This window comes from Psammomys obesus, unplaced genomic scaffold (genome assembly GCF_907164565.1).
Source record: "Psammomys obesus unplaced genomic scaffold, mPsaObe1.curated_primary_1811, whole genome shotgun sequence".
Lineage (NCBI taxonomy): Eukaryota > Metazoa > Chordata > Mammalia > Rodentia > Muridae > Psammomys > Psammomys obesus.
Window position 1 is genome coordinate 1,378,823 of NW_026593286.1, and position 21,041 is coordinate 1,399,863.

General features: G+C 46.7%; 1 protein-coding gene across 1 annotated transcript in view; it reads left to right on the forward strand.

Annotated features, from left to right (window-relative positions):
• Positions 1-14,975, forward strand: part of Ndufa10 (NADH:ubiquinone oxidoreductase subunit A10) — a 32,723-nt gene extending 17,748 nt beyond the window's left edge. Inside the window, exons 9-10 of the mRNA XM_055616846.1 lie at positions 3,119-3,227; positions 14,566-14,975. Of these exons, the coding sequence (XP_055472821.1) occupies positions 3,119-3,227; positions 14,566-14,634 (178 nt within the window). The 3' untranslated portion in view covers positions 14,635-14,975. The remainder of the gene's footprint in view (positions 1-3,118; positions 3,228-14,565) is intronic.
• The last annotated feature ends 6,066 nt before the right edge of the window (positions 14,976-21,041 follow it).

Genomic DNA, 21,041 nt, shown 5'->3' on the forward strand with positions numbered 1-21,041 from the left:
CTGCAGTTCATGTGAGGGCTGTGTGAAGAATCTGGTTTTGGTTTTGTTTGCTTGCTTGTTTTTAACTCTTAGAAGAGGAGCTGCTGCGGTGCTCTGCGCCTGTGGCCACCTTGCCCTGCTCTGTGGTATGCTTGGGGTTGAGTCTGAGGCTATAGTACTAAGCTGGGCCCCTCCTTTTCATGCCAGCCCTCACTTCTCCCTACAATCCACTCTGAATGCTGATGTACGCCATTGTGGTTTCTCTCCTGTCCCTGTTTCTCTCTGCCGTGGTGTGTTGATGCTCTCATTTTGGATCTCTGTTTCTGGTCAGTTACTAATTGCCCTCCCTGTTTTCCACTACACCTCCAGAGGGTAGTTTGCTTTGTTTGTTTTTAGGTTAAGAGTGTTCCTGTCTCCCCTTTATGCAGAGTGCTCCCAAGTACCGACATTTCTGTTCCTGTGGCCTCTGCCCGGGTCCAGCACCTAGTGATTATCTGGATTCCTGCGTGAACTTGGTTTCTTAACAGCCTGCATAGTCACCACTGCCTTATTAGCGTCCCAACACCTCCTCTTGATGCTGTGGGTCTGTCACAAATGCCTTGTCATCCTTGCTTGTTAGGATCAGTTACTCCTGGGCAGAGAATCTGAGCTCACAGGTAGGAAGAGAGGACTCTCTGAAATCCAGAGAGAGTTGCTGAGACTGAGGAGTATGTCTGGCTTTTGACCTCCCACAGATAATACCATGTCATTTTCTAAATGTCATCTGAAACACGTGTTGATCTGACCCATGCTTAAAAATCATAATTTTGATAATTACTTAGTTATATGGTTATCAGAGTATAGAGCTGTGTCCTATAATTTTCCCAGAGCTTGTGAGTTACAACATCGAATTAATTGCTTTTATTTCATTTACTGTGGCTTTGTCCTTTCCCTGTCTTATGTCCTCTCCTCAGTTTCATAACAGTTTTCAGTGGTAATTGTGTTGCTTTTAATTTCTTGAGTGAAAATTATTATCTGTTTTCTGAGACAATTACTGTAAACGTAATTGTCAGTTATGTTCATTTGGACCAGAACCAATTATTGCGTTGGGACGTTTCTACTTAATTTCAGGTGCATTTGTCAGTGCATCCCCCCTCTGCCCACCCTCCCAGCTTCCACAGAGCCCCGCTGCTGCTCATGAGGCTCGCTGCAGCTGCGAGGACCCACTCCCACACAGAGATCTAGTCCTGTGGGACACATGCAAGCTCTCCGCATGGTTTCAGGCAGTGCTCCAGGAGGAAGTAAAAACAGGCTGTAGAGGTGGGGAGAAAGTGTCTTTTCTCCTGTTGGAGAAATCTTCAGTAGTAAAACCTCAAAAGTAAAAACCTTTTGCTGTTCTTCTCTTTCCTGTTGTCTTGCCTCAACCTCTGTAAAAAGCTATCTGTCCATTGTATTTAGACCAGACTGTGATCATCACATCATAGTTGGACACTGGTGTGACAGGTACCTTGTTCTCAGCTGGGGTTTTTCCATCTGTAGAATTGAACCAAGTATTTATTCTGTGAACAGAACTCCTTAGCTACTCTTTGTGTTCTGAGTCATAAAAGCTTCCTTGCGCCTGCACTTTTTAATTAGGTCTGATGAGGGATGTTATCTCTAGCCTGTCTGAGAAGTATTTACTGGAGTTGTGGTGTAGCTGTCCTCCAGGTGTAAGTAAGGTACAGAATAGAGCAATGGATTATTTTTAAAGTTTTCTTGTTCTTTTTTTGGGAGGCGGGGGTGTAAATTGTAATTTTGGCAAATTAAACATAGATGGCGCTGTTGTTCTGTACTTCACATACTGCCGGGACCCGAAGTTCTCTATTTTCCAGCGTTTTCTAAGAATTTTCAGCTATAGAGAACAGCAGACACCTCCCTACTGATATTTGTTAACATTTACCACCTACTTCATTTTTAGTTGAAATATTTGTTACCACAGTAACAAAATTAAACAGTGGCAGGTACTGCACAATTGTGTGTGTTACAGTAGAGAGCTGTGTGCGCACACTGCGGCAGAGTCAGGAAGAGAGTGTGAGGAGGTGTGAGCGGGGGGCTGTGGAGAAAGTGCTAGAAGGTCATGCTCAAGATGGGCATTTTACCTAACAGCTAAACAAAGCAAGCTTACGGAACACAGCTACTTCATGTTCTTTACCATTTGCATGCTTGAATTATTTTTAAATGTTTTCATATCTTTTGCCAGAGAAAACCAACTGGATAGGAAAGCTAAGAAAAGCAATTTTAATCTTTACTGGGTCCAGTATGTCTATCTACCTAAACAAGTGCAAACCCACATGAGAGGACAGGCAGGCACATCTGTTGCTTGGGGTGGGGTTGTGAGAACGATGCCTTTGTGCAATTGTATAAACAGTCTCACATCAGCAGAATGAAATGGTAAAGCAAAGGGAGAAGCCTGCAGTTGCTATTATTAGTACCAGAAATGAAGCTGACCCTTGAGAAGTGTGGCGCCACGTGCTACCTAGTGGGTTCTGTGTGGCACTGTCCCTCTCTCTTTATGCAATTTCGCCTGCCTCCCCCACTGGTATTAATGTTACATATTCTTAGTGAGGCATCGTGTGCATTCCATTGTACCTACCATCTGCTGGCAGCGTTCTCTCTGCTGTTGGGTGTGAAGCACACCTTGGCTCCATTCTCTCATTCCCAAAGTATTCATCCAGAGCCCACTATCTGACGGCACCAGGGCTTCACAAAACTCCCTCAGTTCTGGATCTGATTCAGCAGAGCGGCCACATGGCCCCAGTAATCTTTGAGAGAGGGGGTGCTTTGAAGATACCTGCTTGTGAACAGCATTTACCTTAGGGTTTTGTTTTCTTAAGATTTATTTACGTTTACTTTATGTGTCTTGGTATTTTGCCTGCATATGTCTGTGTGAAGGTGACAGATCCCCTGGAGCTGAAGTTACAGACAGTTGTGAGCTGCGATGCAGGCCCTGGGAATTGAACCTGGGTCCTCTGGAAGAGCCAGTCCTCTTAACTCTTGAGCCCTTTCTCTAGCCCATATCTTAGGGTTTTTTAATATGAATATGTGAAGAGTCAAATGCAGTATTTGCCTAATGGTACCTATTTTGGTGGCTGTTATAATCCATGTTTGTCTTACTTTTCAGGGTTCAGGATAAGATAGAAGTGCTGAATTTCACAGCTGTCCCTATCTACCTCCCAGAAATCACTATTGGAGCTCACCAGGGTACTCGGATCTATGACAGCTTCAGAGAGGTGAGTCCTACCATTGGGTACTTGTGGCCTCTAAGCCACCTCTGTGAAGAATGGATCTTCTAAAGTCCCCCTCATTTCTAGTCATAAAGCAGTGAGGCCTCAAACATGTTCTGGAGCCAGTGTCATTTACAGGTGCATTTTCTTGGTGGACACATGTACTCCATTCTTTAGCTGCGATCTCCAATTCTTCACAGCTGTATCTCATAGACAGCCGTACTCTTCACAGGGCATCTCTAAGGCTTACATTGGTGAGGTCTTACAAATGTGAGGCTTACATTTCAATGGAATGTCCTCCAACCAAGTGGCACAATGCAGCGAGGATGGCAGAGCTCAGGGCAGACGGTGAAGACATCCGTTAGCACCCACGCATGCCTTTCTCTAATTTACACATCTTCATGAGTCATTTGTTCCTCCATTGGGGTGCAGAGTCTAGGGAGCAGGGGCCTAACAAGAGCAGGAGCCTGCACCAAGCAGCAGCATGGAATGGGAAGAGTGGTCTTCTGCCCATGGTCCGCTGTGCCCTGTTGGTTATTGGGAAGTGTGAAATCAGTGCACTGACGTGAACACATGTGGGTCTTCATCCGGGAGCCGTGCCTGTGCTCCTGTCGCTTGAGCGGGAGAGGCTGCAGACCAGAGGCAGTGATTGATGGTTCCTGAGTGTGCTTTGCAGACCTGTAACTTCCTTACACCAAGGCCAAGGTGGCTCCTCGCCATGGTCTATGTCTGGATTGGCATCATCTTAGCTCAGTGGGACGGCTGCTCACCGTTGCCTCCAGGTCCACAGGCTCCTTGCCTCCCTGTGCCATGCAGAAGCACGGTCAGCTTGCCTGCTGTCTGCTGTCACAAGAGGATCCAGTGCGCTGCTGCACCTGTGCCCCTCGGTTCTGTGAGCGCCTGCCTCACTGGAGGCATGGGGTGCTATTAGCTAAGTTAGTGCGCTCCCCGTAAACAAGGTACTTACACACAGGAAGTGCCCTTACTTACAGAGCTGCCTTCAGGTTTGCTCTGGTTAATGTTGCCTACAGCACCTTAGACTTTCTTCAGCGAGTATTTGCATGGGATGGGTACTTTTCTAATTCTTTTCATGCCAGCCTCTCCAGTTACAAGGTATTAAAAAAAAAAAAAAAAACTCTTGGAATATTTATATTGGAAGACTTAAATGGGGATTAGGATTTTTGTTTTTGTTTTTTCCTGGCTTTCATTTATTTCCTTCTATTAAATGACTGTTTATCATTCTGTTACTAGTCAATCACTATAGTGATTAACCTGGTAATTAAAGTGGTCATCTTTGCTGTATTTGAGTCTAATATCAGTAGTTTTCCAGTTGCAGCAGTGTGAAGTCATGGACTGTGTTGAGCCCTGTTTGCCCAACTCCTCCTGTGGGCTGTGATGATGTGTTTTAATTCCGTCAAGACATGGGGACTGTAGAGACAATTGATTCAGGATAGGTCTACACCACCCTGAGACTTACCCTGCTGTGGCCCAGATATTTTTGTGGCTCTGCTCTGGAAATGTTCTTAGATCAAGACAAGAGGGGCTGGAGAGATGGTTCAGCATTTAAGAGCATGTCCTATGTTGTGGAGGACCTAGGTTCAGTTCTTAGCCTCCTCAGGTGGCTCATATCTGTGCCTTCCTCATGTCTTTGCTGGCACCAAGGTACATAAACATACATGCAGGCAAAACACTCACAGACACAAAATAAGAATTAATAAACCTTAAAAATGACAAGAAAAAGCCAGGCATGATTGCGTATAGTCCCAGCATTTGGAGATAGTCACAGGAGGATCAGGAATTCAGGGTAATCTTCAGCTCTACAGTGAGTTCAAGGCCAACCAGAAAAAAAAAAAATAATAGGAAAAAAAATAACCTTTTCTGATCCAGCTGAGATCACTGTAGTGCCCTTTTATTATCATATATCATCAAACTCTTTGAGCACCATTCTTCTTACTTGTGTGGTCTCTGTGCCTTATCTAGGGTGCGTGCTCAGGCATTAAGAATACAACACTAGGCCTGTTGGATGACACCCTAACATGGACTGTGGAATTATCTTCTGTTGAGTCTTCAAGTCCACTGTAATGACCATTAAGATTTGGGACAGTCCACTTGAAGATGGCATTCTTATGGACACGATGCCACAAGACCCCACTGTACCTGGCAATCTGTATAAGAGAGGGTTTACATGCTGCTGCTAACCATATACCAATTGAGGGACGTCAGAGACCCAGCCTGGATGGCAGGTTATATCTGATAGCTTTGTCTCCAGTCCTGGCCTTTACATTTCCTCAGTATTTAAGAACTTGATACTTCAAAACTTTTGGAGACTACAAAGTGCTTACTTGTTGAATATCCCCCAGTCTGCTTTGTTGGATGTAGATTCAAACCATGGTTTTTTGTGGAGGGACTGTCAAAGAACTCATTTCAACTTCCTGAGCAGTATATGACTTTCATTGGCCCTGTCATTGTTTAGATTTACTTTGATCATTTGACTAAATATGATGTGACTCTTTCATTCTTCAAATGTAGACATCACTGGGGGCATTTGAGACTGCTAGCATATGCTCTTCTGTCAGATTTTCACGCCAGAGTTTTGGCATCCATTGATTTAACTACTTAGTTATCACTTTGATGGCTTCCCAGCTGTTCTTTTTCTGTCATCCTTTTCACACCTTCAGTGTCTGCTATATAAGGAAATACTCTCCCTTGTATATGAATCGTTTGTATGTTTATCTATATATGTTGAAAATCATGAGTTCATAGCAGTGTCAGGTTTCTGCTACCTCCACAGGGCTGTGTGGTGACTGTTCAGTCCTTCTTCCAGTCTCCCTGTTGGCACCTACAGGACTGATGTTGTGAGCAGCCTTGTCTGCTCCTCTGTTGACCTACACAGTTACTGTGGTGTGCCTCAAACCCCACCCATGTCTGTCACCATGGGAGTCAGAAGCCTTATTCAGCTTTATAGAAAGCTTTAGGTCAAACTTGGAAGGAAGAGAGACTATCTTCATTCTTGAGAATAATTTGCATAGGCAGAGAATTCTGAATTTCCGGCTTATTTTTCTTTCAGCCAATCCAAATTCAGCATCTTAGGCTTTGGTTTCTTCTGTTTCTTTTCTCTCTGATGGGTTTGGTTTTTATCTGGTTTCTGATGTGGTCTTGAACTTTGCCAAGACTGTGTACCTAGGGCCTAGGCCATGTGCCTTTTTCATCACTTGGCTTAGGGTTCATGAAGCCCTTTGACTCCTTAGCAACTCTCCATAGTCAGTGCCAGAGGCAGTGCTGTTCCACCGGGATCATGCTTGGATTGTCACTGCTCATTTCAAAAGATTTCTATTAGTTGCTTTTCTTTTGTACTGCAACTAAAAAGTTGACAAAAAACAGCATCGGGGAAGAATTACTTATTTTTCTGAGGGTTTCAGGGCAGGCCATCCAGGCACTGAAGATGAGGTAAGGAAACAGGAGCTAATGTCATAGCATTTAAGAAGCTGAGGAAGGAGCAGAACAGATATCACCCCCAAGATTGCTCCCAATGGTCACTTCTTCCAGCTTCCCCAACTCTTCCTTCTTACCACCTACCAAGCATCTTAACCATACTATGTATCTATCCTGGGATCAGTCCACTTACAGATCAGAACCCTTATGCTCTCCATGTCTCTGAAAAGGGGTACACCCAACAATGTAAACTATTGTCTTCTAGGTCATTCCCAATCCAGATTAATTATCGCACTTCCACTCTTTGACCTGACACCCAAATACAACTGTAAGCATATATTAAACTTCAGCCTCCCATCTGCACGCATGCTTATCAGTACTTCTTTCATCACTTAATTCTGCATGACGCCACAGGTCTGGCTATGGAGAGCTGGAGGTTATCTCTGCATACATGGCCTCTGTACACAGAGCAGTTTGTCTCCAGCAAAATCTTTGACGTCTGTTAGCAGCTCCCTTCAGAGGGGCCTTGTCAAGTGAAATGGGTCTCACAAATTTTAAAGGTGGTATCTGTGGGACCATGTAACTATCACCATTGGGTACATACCCAAAGACAGTAACTTCCAGAATCTGTCGGTAGCCAAAAGTTCAGAAGCTGGATGGGGTCCCATGAGTCCCTCCCGTGTCTGTGGTTGACTATTGACAGGCTTTCTCTCATACAGGCAAAGTGTAGACAACCACAGGTGCTGTGAGATGATGTTTTTGGTGGCAGTCAAGCCCTGAAGATAACTTTTTTGCAGCCCCTTTTTCTTTCCTTCTACTTTACATTCTCTGGGTTCCCTCTTCCATGGTGTTGTCTAACTAAGGCTTAGAGGAGAAGTATAAATGCCCTTTTTAGGAATGAGCACTCAACTATCATTTGTGTTTAGTACCTTGAGCAGCCATGACTCTCTGCATTCATTGCTATTCACTGATAGAGAATGAGTCGATAGTGGCGTTTATTTGTGAGTATAAATCTGAAGTATTTAGAAGGCAGTTTGGTCTGATATTAGACAACAGTAGTAAGTTCCCCTCAGACTTAGTCCCCGCCATAGTCTGGGAGCAGAGGTTTGTATGACAGGCATGTATTGCCTCCTGTGAAGCAGGCCTAGATCTAATACAGGAGTTGTTGCTTACCCATGATAGTAGTGTCACCGTTGCACTTGAGGTACGTCTTGTCTCACAGAACGGCTTTCTAGTTTGTCGGGTCCACAGCTGGGTAAGATGACTGATGCCCTTCTCACTCTTTAGCCTGCATAGCACCTTGTAAGCACTGTGAGAGCTTTCTAGCAGGGAAGAAACAACCGGCTTGATTCCTCTGTATCTTGTAACTAAGGTACATGGTGTCTTATCATTTACCAAGAAAGAATGCTGAGAATCTATATTGGGGCCTCTATGACCAATGGCTTATAAGGAGAGATTTTGCATTTGCCATTAGATTTTTTTTTTTTTTTTTTTTTTTTTTTTTAAGAAACAACCTGTGGAAAAGTAGAAAATATCTGGGCTGGAGAGATGGCTCAGTGGTGAAGAGCGCTGGCTGCTCTTCCAAATGTACCTGGGTTCAATTCCCAGCACCCACATGGCAGCCCACAACTGTCTATAACGCCAATTTCAAGGAATCTGACACCTTCATACTAATGCACATAAAATAAAAATTAAATAAATCATTTAAAAAAAAGAAAATACCTGGCAACTGTACATATGATAAAGGGCTAACATTTAGGTCGTGCAAAGAACTGTAAAAGAAGGAAAGAAAAGAAACTTCAAGAAACCATTCGATTTAAAAATGGGCTTTGGAACTGAATAGAGAAGTCTCAGAATAAGAAATATTAATGGCTAATAAATACTTTAGAAAGTATTCAACATAATTTAGCCACCAGGGAAATGCAAACTAACACCACTTTGAAATTCCATCTCACCCTAATCAGAATGACTATTATCCAGAAATCAAATGGCAGCAGATGCTGTTGGGGTTATGGGGAAAGAAGAGCTCTTGCTCGCTGTTGGTGGGAGTGTGGAGTGGTGCCTCACTGTGGAGTCTGTGAAGGTTCCACGGAAAGCAGCATGTGGACCTGCCGTCTGACCCAGCTCGACCACCATGGGCACAGGCCCCAAGGACGTGATTCCTGCTACAGAGACACTGTCCCATCAGTGTTTGTTGCTGCTCTTTTCATAAAGTCAGGAAATGGTATGTTATAAAATGGAATTATACTCAGCTGTGGGAAAAATTATTTTGCAGGTAAATGGATAGAACTAGAAAATAGAGATGACCTTAGGTCAAAAAAAGACAAATGCCACATGTTTTCGCTCATATGTGGATCCAGCTTAGACTCTTTAGATCTGTGAGCTTACTTGGAGCATATATAGAAGCCAAGAATTAGAAAGAGGCCATCAGGGGACCCCTTAAGGAGGGTGCCTGGTAGAACATGGGTGATATGAAAGTAGAGGATAATGCTGGGCATAGATTGTGTTTAGCCAGGATAGGGAAGATAAGGGTGTGGGATGGGAGAGTTAACAAAAACTGTGTGTGTGTGTGTGTGTGTGTGTGTGTGTGTGTGTGTGTGTGTGTGTGCGCGCGCGCGCCTGCACGTGTGTACCAAACCTCCTATTTTGTAAGCCAATTAGAAATAAAAGTTTTTTAAAAGGGAGAGGAGTGATTTCCTGCATGGTGCTTCTAGAAGCCATTGGACCATGAACTAGTATCGTTTAAGGATGTAGTTCTGTTTTCTTCCTGGGCTGTCATGCTGGGTGCACTCCATGACTTTGGACCCAGGTTTTGCCTGACTAACATAACCGTTTTTACATATGGATCCAATGGTGACAAATTTCAATTGCTCTTTTTCTTTTTTAAAAAATTTATTTCAACTCAGTCTGAGAGGTATTTTCAGTTGATGCAGGATTCTAGCTTGACCACTCTTACAGCAGTAGTCTCTGTGCCTTGTGCCTGCATTGTTTCTAATGAGAGGTCCAACCACTCTTGTCTTTGGTCTTGGTGTCCCAAAACCCTTTTATCTCTGCTGCTTTCAGGATTTCTGCAACCTTTTTACTGCTTACTTTCTGGGTTTTGTTGTGATGTGCCTCTGGGTGCTGGTTTCTGTCTGTATCTTGCAGAGGTTCACTGAGTTTCTAGGTGTGGTAGCTGTACCTTTCAAAGCTTTTGGAAAAGGTTCAGCCATTTTCCTTGACAGTTTGGGAGATCTATTTACACATGCACTAGATAGAAGTTTTCATGGGTCACTGGAACTGTTTTGCCCTTTTTCTTTCTGCCTCACTTTGAGTCAATTCTGTTACGTTCTCGTGTTCACTACTCTTTTCTATGCTGTTAAGAAATGTCCTGTCATTCCACTGTGCTCTTCAAAGAAACTGAAGACAAGGAAGTATTGAAGCAATGTATTAGGAGGAAGCAGGAAGGATAGATCCAGGTGATGTGATCCAGGCTAGAGAGGGTACCTCTGGGAGAAGCTTGTAGCCACAAAACATACTGGCACTACTCCTTTGCATCCAGCCATTGACAGGGAAGGGATGGTCTTGCCTGGGCAGGGCAGTGAGTACCAAGGATGGGTCATTCATAGCCTCACAGCAGGAGCCCCACATAGCACATTTGCATGAACCCCCACACCCATCCAATAGAACTGTACTTCAGGAATCTTATTTTTAAACTCGTTATTTCTGCCTGGTCCTTTGTGTTTTCCATTTCTCCCTTATTTCTGTCATCTGTCATTTTGTTCTCAGAACATATCGAGCACTTTCCTAACAGATGCTCTAACATCACTCTTCACTAATGCATCATTTTCGGCATTTCTGAGTCAGCCTGATTTTCCCTCTGGTTGAGGGTCATATTTTCCACTTGCACGTGTCTGGATTTTTATCACTGGCTGCAATACATTGTGAGTTTTATGGTCTGGAATGCTAGATTTTGTTCTATTCTGAGACAAGTGTTAGAAGCTTTCTGGCTGCAGTGCAGTTACATGCACATCAGCATTAGGCATGAATTCCAGCTTTCCAATGCCTCTAGTATAGCCTGTTTGGGGGGCCGTTACGGCCTGAGATCGCTCTCGTGCTCATGTGTGTGGAGGGGCTGATGGGCACCCATCTGACCCACAGCCTTCAGTGAGTAGCTGTGGATTCATTCTGCTTACAGCTCCTGGAGGCTGTTGGTCCAGCCTTGTAGGATGTCACCAGGTGTTCAGCCAAAGACCAGTGGTCCTGTAACAAATTCTGGAGCACTTTCTCTGCCTAGACCCTACATCCCTACCTTACCGCATACTGTGGCCTCTTCAGAATCAGAGAGGACATGGGACTCAGCTTTCCAGTTCTTAGTGCTTCTTCTGGCTGGAGGGGAGAGGCCAGGCGCAGTAGCAAGCCATGTTGGGAAGCTGCTATTAGTTGATAGCAGGTGTCAGGTTGTCAGGCTCTAGTACTGGAGGCTACTGTGTTACACCTTGACCCAAGTCCAGTATATGGTCAGGGACGGACTTTTCCACTGCTAGCCTGCCTTAAGATGGAAGTGTCCACTCAAGCTGGCTGTGACGTGCAGAGAGAGGCACCATTTACAGCTCTCAGAGCCCCATTCCTTTATGTCACATGAATCCAGAACTAGGTTCACTTGGTATACACAAGATGACATATTGCCACTGCCTCTCAAGCTCCCACCTGACCAGGGTGAAGCCAACATAGCCAACTTGCACACAGTGGGTAGGATGGTGCATTGTTTGCAGGACAGTCAGTGAGCTGGGGCTGAAGTGAAGCCAGTTTGCTGATCCTTGTGGAGGCCCTAGGAGACGAAGAATGTAGTTAGATTTTTTGAAGGGAGGCACTGCTGAGTTGGCTCCCATGCCTAAGTCTCAGCAGAGTAATCCAGACCAGCTCTTCCACACTGTCAAGTTAAACCCATGGTGGGGGGGGGGGAGGGGTTGTTGCTGTCTACACCTGCTGTTCAGGCTGATTTGCTTCAGCAAGCAGTTCTGTTTCTAGTTTATCCTAAGCACATATCGAGGGGAAGCATTTTAAGGAGTTGGGGGCTGGAAACAGCAGGGCTTGGCAGTGCACAGCTCTACCCTCAGACTGGATTGGGTAGAATGAGGTATCTAGGGACTTAGACCCAGGACACGCTCCAGAGGTGGGAGACAGGTGCAGATTCTTGCTCTGTGGATAGAATAGCTGTGTGCTCAAGCCATGTGACTAACTCTGTATGAAAAGTACCTGCACATCCTGCAGAGCTTCTGTCTCCTGCTGCCAGGGCCTTCCAGCCCACAGATGAGTACACAATTAGATACTGGGAACTTAGGGGTGCTTTTGTATATGTTCAAGTGCTGTGCCTTCTCCCAGAAATTGAGAGCAGAGCACCCCTAACTGGATTTTATAGGCCAATTAAATGCCCCCAAGAATTCCAGAGAATGGATTTTGTGAATCAGTTAGTAGGCATTGGTGAGGTTCAGCAGGTTGATGGTCTTCAGCCTGCTGAAGGCATTGGTGAGGTTTAGCAGGTTGATGGTCTAAGTAGTTTTTACTTACTCTAGTTTAAAATTTGGAACCATGGTGGTTGAAAATCTCAGGGTATGCCAGCTAACTGGCCACTGATGTAATACAAACCTACTCAGATAATCCTCTAAAGGGTTTATGTGTTCTGCTCGTCAGACATAATTGTGTAGATTGTTCAACATGTGAGAAGAAGCAGTTGGAGCGGCTGTTCTGCTGGGTCTTCTCCCCACACTACCTTCTCTGCAGGAAAGCTTGCTGCTAGCTCTGGGGAAATAGTGGGTAGGAGAGGGGTGCTCCCAGCCTTGGCCTGTCCTCATGTATCCCCTGTGCTGATAGGCTGCTCTTGTGGCTGTGTGGAGCATCCTCCTCTTGTTACCCTAAGCAGGTCCCTGTCATGCCCTTTGCCTGTCTATAGTTCTTTCTGAGCTCTGTGGCTGTTAGTACCTGGGTTCTTGTCTGCGCCATCTAGCTGGGGAAGGGCAGAGCTGCTGGCAGAGGCAGGCTGAGGTCTGGATCCTTTCAGCTCTCAGTGACAGCTCCAGGTCCTCTCCCATGGCTTTCTTACTTCCAGAGTAGCTTCCTGTCAGTGTTCCTTCAGGCCAGGGCATTTCTGTGGCTTCCCAAGGCCTAACCTCGTCCATCTTCACCCCAGCCCTGTGCTGTCTCCCTTACCTGCCCACACTTCCCAGTTAAGTTCACATTCTCCCCTTACATTTTCTTCCAAGCCAAGATCCTGCTGACCATGGTCTCTTTTTTTTCTTTCTTTCTTTCTTTTTTTTTTTTTTTCTTTTTCTAAAAAGGGAAAAATAAAGTTAGTACAAAACAGGATACTACAGTATACATCTCTGAATACATGATTTCTACACCACAAACTACTGAAACTCGCAAGGATGAGCTGAAGTATTTACAGTAATGAGCTCTGAAAAAACTCCAAGATTCAAAGTTCACATCAATATTTCAGAATAAGCCATTGCCTGAAAAACTTCTCAAGGTTTTACTTAAGTTCCTAAAATACTAATACATTAATATTAGCTAAGATAGCAAAAAAAGAGGTTCCTTGAATGTTTTGAGTATCAGTGATCCAGTCGGTGCCATTCTAGCATCAGTTAGTAAGTGTAGGAAATTCGTGAGTAAATCAGCAACTTCTTTTTAAGCTTTTTATTGATTCTTTGTGAGTTTCACATCATGCAGCCCAGTCCCACTCACCTCCCCATCCCCTCATAGGCACACTTCACTACGCTTGAAACCTCCCCCCCAAGAAAATAAACAATGACAAAAAAAGCCTAGAAAATATGTCTTCGTGGAAGCAGTCGGCTGTCACAGTGTGTCCCACAGTATATCCCTCTGTCCACACATCCTTACTTGTTCATCGCAGTGAGTCATTGGTCTTGGGAGACCTGCTGCCACTCATCTGCCATGAGGTGGCATGAGTAAGGAGGTAATGCCTCGCCCCCCTTGCCCCTCATCACCTGTGGCGGTCAGAAGAGCTGGCCCTGGGGCCATGCAAGTGGGAAGCTGGCCCTGCCCTCTCCTGGCTGTAGCACTCTGGAAAGTGGGCAGTATGGTGTAGTGGCCCTGATGGCAAAGGCACTGGTGAGGCAGCCCCGAGGGTGTGAGAGCGGGTGAACTGGCCCAGCCCCACACAGGCTGCAGCGCTTGGAAGAGGAGTCCCCAAACCTCGACTGGGCAGCACAGTAGAGCTGGCTGTGTGCTTGAGCAGGAGAGCTGCCCCTGCCTCCTGCTGATGGCTGCACTGGGTGGCTTAGCCAGAGCAGTGCTGGAGAGCTTGCCCCGGTAGTGTGATAAGGGAGAGTTGATGGCTGACCAGCTCAGCTACCATCCAGGCCCAGATCCAGGGTTCTGAATTGGCCCACCCCAAAATCTATACCATCTGTGATTGTCTAGCATTTGTGAAAGGCCCAGTCCTGCTGTTCCAAAGCTGCAGGATCTCCATGACACAGGGCAGCAGCAGGATAACCAGGAGGAGTCCTGATGAGGATTCAATATTGTCACAGAAGCCAAAGATCTCAGACCGTGGCCTCTTAGTAATGATTTCATCACTGGTTCCCAAAGCTAACATGATGTCTCCATTCACAGCAGTCAAACAGGCAGTCAGGGCTTGAGAAAAAGACATTTCCTAGACCCAGTTCCCTCTGTCAGTTCTTACTGAGTGCTACCAATTTCTTGTCCCTCCTGTCCATCCCTTTAATGACATCACTGACAATGCTAGGGAATCTTTGTCCTGGAAAGGGCTTCTGTGGGCAAGGCTGCTTCATTATGGTGGATCCCTATTCTCAGGTGCTTCCCTGGGGACTACGTGGCAATAACTAATCAACTCCGGGGGTTGGGAAAGTGGTCTTTACTCTAAACAGTGTTTTGTTGTCTTCCCCCACAGCTGCCAGGCCGCAAGTATGCCCCTGGGTTCAATGCCGAGGTGGGTGACAAGTGGATCTGGCTGAAGTGAATGATCCCCTCTGCCCAGGTGTGTCACAACCATGAAGATGTCTGTTCTACCCAACTCTATGAACTCCTGACCTTTACAAGACAACAGGAAAGAAACAGATGATCAAGAAATTGCCAGAAGAAATGGTCTAGCAAAATCAGTCTGCTCTGTGCTTAGAGTTGAAAGAATCAACTTCCATTGAAAAGGTTCTGGAACCTTCTAGTTTTGTTTTGGAATCATCTGGGGGAAACTAAGTGCAGCTGGTGTGCTCTGAAAGGCCAGCTCCCACTGGAGCCCATGTCCCAGTGCTGTTTCCTTGAGCCCTCTTAGCTTCATGAAATAAAGCTGGCTCTCTAGCCCCCCTCCTGTGTCTGCATGGCACACACATGCCTGCTGGCGAGCTCAGCCCTGCAGCCTTCATCCCCTCCCTGCAGTCTGGGTCATTCACACAGTGTTGAGCATTTTCCTGGGGCATTTGTTCTTCATTTAACAGTGCACATTAAAGGGAAAGAAGAATCACCATAGACCCTCAGAACAGTGACTTCTAGAGCAGGCTCACTTCCTGGCCATCCTCGGAGCCTCCTTGCTCCTATCTCTGAAGAGCAAGCTGAGTATAAAATATGGGTACAGATACAAGATCAGATGCTATTACTAAAAATTAGGGTGCCAGTCCCAAGTGGAAAAAAAAAATTGAATTTTTCTGCTCACCTGTATTGGAACCTAGAGGGAAAGAGTCCTGATGAGCTAGTGTTGATCCATCCGCTCGCTCTTCAGGAGCTCCTTTAAGTTGTCCGAAGCTGTGAGTTTGTACTGAGACCCCTGCTGTGGCTGCTTGCAGCACATGTGATTTACATGTGACTTAATTAAAACTTACTGACATTTAGCACTCAGTTCCCTAGTAGCACTGGTACCCATTCAGGTGTGCACAGCACATGAGAGGTAGTGTCAGTGTGAGACAGTACGGAAGGCAGTATTAGTACAGAAGAGAACACTTTGATCTTCCAGAAAAGTCTGTTGAGCCTTACCGCTGTTGCCGCCTGCCTCCCTTGCCCTGCTGCCTTCTTCTGAAATGGGCCAGCCCTGGAGCGTTGTGGTCTGGGTAGCATACGAACCCCAGGGAGGGTTAAAGAGGACAAGCATCTTTGCCTTGGCTGTACCTACTGCCCATGGTTAGACTGAGCTGCTGCCACTGAAACCCTGCAGAGCAGCAGACATGCAGCGTCCTCAGCAGTGGGTGCTGGGCCGTTGTCCACGGACCTCAGCCATGTCGGCAAGCGTGTCAGCCCAGCACGGGCCCAGCCCCTCAGAGCCCACCGGCTCGATTCTTTCCCTGGTGACTCTGCTCCCTGAGTATGTTACCCTGTGACTTAGGTTGCCACAGAAGTCCACCTGCCCATTTCCTGTGTGCCCTGTTGGGAGGCAAAGGAAGATGACCCTTTCCCAGGCTCCTCCAGGTTTCAGGCCTGCAGAGGAGACTGGTAGATGCTCTGATCTGGTTTCAGTGTGCTGCCTCGTTAGTTTCACAAAAATCCTTACCACAATTTAAAACAGATCAGAGCTGAAATAAAACCATGCTCTTTGCATAGCCCACATTGGCAGCCTCAGAGCTCTGAGGATCAGGAGCCAGTATCTCAACACTGGTTCTGTGTGTTTTCTGTTGAAAAGAAAGTTCTCATGGATGTAACAACCTCATGGCTTTCTCCGTCTCCAGTAGAGCAAGGCCCAGCCTGAGGGCAGCTGGCATGCTCCCCAGGCATCAGACTGCTGCCAACTGCAACCCACCACACAGCCATGGAGACAATGGCAAATAGCCGCTCACAGGCAAAGCAGTGCACTGAGGGCAGCATGTGACTAGGCGGCCACTTGCAGGATGAAGGGTACCGGGAGGCCCAAGACCTGGAGTCAGGCCACGCTTTAATATTAAGTGTAGGGTTATGCGGTGCTCCAGGATTGAACACTGCTTTACATGGGCCCCTCCTCTGAAGCCTTTCGGCTCCTAACTGCTTGGAAACATCCTGTGTTCTGTTTACCAGAAAGGACTTCTGGATTGGCTGTCAGCAGTGTGTGCTGACGCCCAGGAGACAGACCTGCCCTGGGGCAGATCTACAAGGTTGGGGCTGCAGTGTGGTGGGCAGGATGGAGCTGCACCTAACCCCTACACCGAGGCCTAGGAAGGAAACAGCTCAGAGCTGGGTGAAGAGAGAAAGCCTGAGTCACCCTGGGCTTTACATCTAATAGGAAGCCAGACCCAGGGGCTGCGCTTCTCCCAGGGCTTCGGCCCTCGGGTCTTTTCATTGTTTGGTTTGGTTTGGTTTGGTTTGGTTTGGTTTGGTTTGGTTTGGTTTGTTGTTTTCTTTGGAAGCAGGCTCATCTGGAAGGCAAACCCAGAATCTGTCCAGAGTTTGAGAGCAAGTGCTCTTTTCAGCTGCATGGCCCTGGACTCTGTTGTGTGTCCTGTTCTCTCTGGGACTCTTACCTGACACCCCAGGTCCAGATATCTCCAGGGTAGGCTTACCCCAAGTGGCAGTGGCAAGGGGTCATCAAGGCAGAGTGCCGCTGGCACGCATGAGCTGCTGGCCTTGACTGAGTTTTTTAATATTTTTCTTACAGGAAGCCAGTCAAACAAGTCTTCCTTTTAAACCTGCGTTTTCCTAGAAGGAGTGGAGCAGCAGCAGTAGGATCTTTCTCTCCTGCTACATGAGTTGAAGGCAGAGAACTCCTGTGTTCCTACCAAACTCAGTAGTCTTGTGGCAGAGTGAATGGACTGAGGGCCCAGGGCCAGGACATAGTCTAGTAGGATGTGAGTGTGGGGACCTCAGCCAGCAGGTCAGTGGCAAGAAATGAAATGATGACACCTGGGAGCCAGGACTGTATGAGCCAATGCAACACTAAGGACAAAGATGTGCTGGCTTCCCTCCTCCGTCCAGTGTGGTCATATCCACCTCCTGTGGAGCCTAGGGCTACTGCAGGGGCACAGCCCAGTAGATGCTAAGATCCAAATGTTGGGATCCTCCATCCTAGACATCCCTAGCTTTCCCCACTCTGCCCACAGCCCGGAGCAGGAAAATGCAAGGTGAGCATCAAATTGGAGCTATCTTTGCCTATAAAAGGCAAAGGGAGTCCACGTGTTTGGCGTTCCCTGCATGCAGGCCCATAGGTCTGTCTGGCTCTGTCCTTCAGGACCAGGCTTATGTTGCTTGAAGCACAGCGGAACAGCAGAGAGGCAAGGGGTGCGGCAGAGATGGAGAAAACTTCATTATGGGTAGGAGCTGGCAAGTGGAATTAAAAGCACCGTCTTGAAGGACCCTCTCATTTGGGAACTGATACAGGGGTGGTTACAACGGAAATGGCTGGTCACAGCTGGTTTGTGCCCCCCAGGTGTGGAGTTACGGCCAGATTTGTGCACCTGCCCTTAATCGCCTGGTGAGGTTACCTCATTTCCACAAGCCCTCTGTCAAAACAGTTATTTTGTCAAGGATCATTGTGTCCTCAACCTTTTGATCTGCTTGCTGATTGAGCTCCCTCACTTTCTCAATAACCAGACTGGAGAGAATGGCTGCCCCAAGGCCCTGTTACTGATGAAACCCAGGTAATGAAAGAAGTACTCTTTCCTTATGAGAAATGAGAGTCGAAAATCCACACTGGGTTGGGCAGATTAAGGGAGAAAAGTCTTACTGATCAACACCACAGCCAACCTTCAGGCCCTGAGCTCACTCTTGTCACAAGACAGGAGTAATTCCTTTGTGCCGCAGCCACAAAGAAGGGAACTCCAGCATTCTTAGATAACCCCAGCTTCTCAGAGGTCCTGTGTGACTTCTGTAGACACCAAATGTGGATATGCTGCCTGTTCTGTGTTCTGTACACTGTGTCTTGGGATGGACAAGGATATCCCTGCCTCCTTGGTGCTCCCACATCTTGTATCTAAGCTCTTAGAATAGCAGTGGGAGGTGAAAAGGCTGGCCCAGTAGTGAGTGCTGTTACACCCTATCACAGTACCCACTACCCGTCAGCTGGCACAGCTGTGGTACTCAGGCACAGGGCTCCCATTCAGGACCATTCTCCAGATTCATTTCTTTTAAAGGCCTCATGAGTCATATTGCCGCCCTGGGTGCGGGGACAGGGGGGCAGTCCTAAGGATGAACAGCCAGTGCCCGAACATTGGTTGCTGCCAGGGGAGAGTCTCTGCAGCATGGGTGTCTGTCGGAGTTCAGTTCCAGGCCATCTCTCCAGGGGATTTTGCTGCTGTCAGAGGAATCTTGTTCTCACACAGCGCTTTCAGAGTCCTGAGACCTGTGGGCTGTGCAGTCTGAGGACAGACCCCAAGGAGATCTGGATGTCCAGGCTGCTCAACCTGGAGATGAGCCCTGGGTGAAGAGGATCTCAAGGTCCACACAACGCATTGGACCTGGATACGCAACATGAGCTACACTTGCTCTGTTTTCCCACAGCCCTAGATTTCATGTGGCAGACACCCCTGCCCTCAGTGTTCCCCACACAGCTACACAACTGCCACTGCCCGTTGTCAAGTCTCTGTGGCCAATACAGTGACCCTGGTCACCCCTGATGTCCGTGCCCAGTGCTTCCTAAGATAGGAGCCACTCCTTTTCACTAGTCTCCTTGGACTAAAGTGAGTTCTGGTGGGGCTGCTAAGGAACCAGCAGCTGTCAAGGAGAAGGGACCATCTGGGAGAAGGGCGAGCTGGCTCAGGGAGCCCTGGACAATAGGAGGAGAAATTACAGGAAATGGGAAGAAATGGCAGCTCTGGGCCCTATTTTCCAAGCTGCCAAGCTTTTTGAATATACATATAACAGGTATAATTACTCCTCTTCCTTCTAAACATTTCCAGATCATCTTTTTCCCTTTTTAAACTGGCCAGCATCCCTCCCCTCTTGTCAGTGGTACTCAGGCCTCCTCTCTGGCCTTCCTTGCAGGCTTCCAGAAGCATCCAGACAGGGCCAGTGGAAGCCAAGAGAACAGAGCCTTTGGTTTGCTGCAACCACAGATACCTCTGGTGTGTGCCAGGTTGGCAGAGCTACTGTCCTTCCCAGCAACCTCCAGGCAAGACCTGACACTTGTCTCTAAGCCACTTGGTAGTTCCCATGGTTATATGCCTACAGGTGTTTCAAATTCAAGGCTTCTGAAAAATCTGGATTTCTAGGTACCTATGTCTTAGAGAGCGCCCGAGTGCTGACCATCTCCTTTGAGTCCAGCTTTGACCTGGGAAGCATTAGGGCCTGGGCAGCATCACCAGGCTGCAATCAGATGACCTGGGCCAGGCAAGAGAACTTCTTGAATCTCATCTGCCTTTGTCCATCCATTCAGACTCCCAGTAACGAAAGAAGTACTAACTTCTAGTCTAACTTAATCTTCATTGATTAAGCATACATATGACCAGACAGAAAGGCCTGTGAATGGAAGGAAACCTTAGCCTCATGACCTGATGACATGAGCTTCTAGACTTAAGGAAGTGTCCTCTGACCCTGGGCCATTAGAGCTCTCTACAGATGTTTCCTACCTATAACAACTGGTCCTGGCACAGCAGCAGCAGCAGCAGCATTTTAACACACAGATCCCAGAGCCCACTTGCCTCCCCAAGCCCCAGGCTGCCCTTCCTAGGCCCTCTTCTTGCTTCCTGTGAGCTGTAGTCTGAGTCTCCATCCACACCCTCATTCCTGGGCCTAAGATCCTCCCTGTCCATCAGTGGAGCTGCCCTCTATAACCTGAGCTCACCCTGAAGCTGGCCAGGTGATGGTGAGAGTTAGCTCTCTCCCCACTGTGGGATGACCTCTTCCCATCACTGCCTGAATGCCTAAATGCCTCCAATTCAGCTCTATGAGGCATCATCAAAGGTCACCAGGATAAGCCATTTGCAACTCTCTGCTGTAAGTACTTTTCCGATGTCCACATCAAATATGGTTGGTTAGCCACAGTCAACTTCACCCTTTGGTTTTTTGAACTTGGGGCCACAGTTGGCTGAATCCAGTCCTATTCTCATATTGAAACTTGTTTCTCAATTGTCTATTCGCTAGGCTTGTTTATTTTTTCTTCCATTTTAAGAAAAATGTAACATAAAACACTTTATTGTTTTTCGAGAGCCGTGGAAGGAATCAACTTATCACCAGACATGTTAGTGGCAGAATTTTTAATAAAAAATAGATTTCTCTTGAATTTGTCTTTAATAGAAACACACAATTATCCATTTATATTCATATAGTTATTCAGTTATATTTTCAAGCAAAAGCCTTAAAGCCTCTCGTATATTCTGGAAACATCCATATTGCTCTGAACGTTGAAAAGAAGGGGCATATAGTTTTCATGCCAAAGTCCTCTTGGTGGATCACAGAACTCAAATGTTTGTTAACTTCACTACAATTTGTTCCAAAAAAAATTCAGTATTGAAAGCAAAATTTCTTATAATTTAAAAGAAA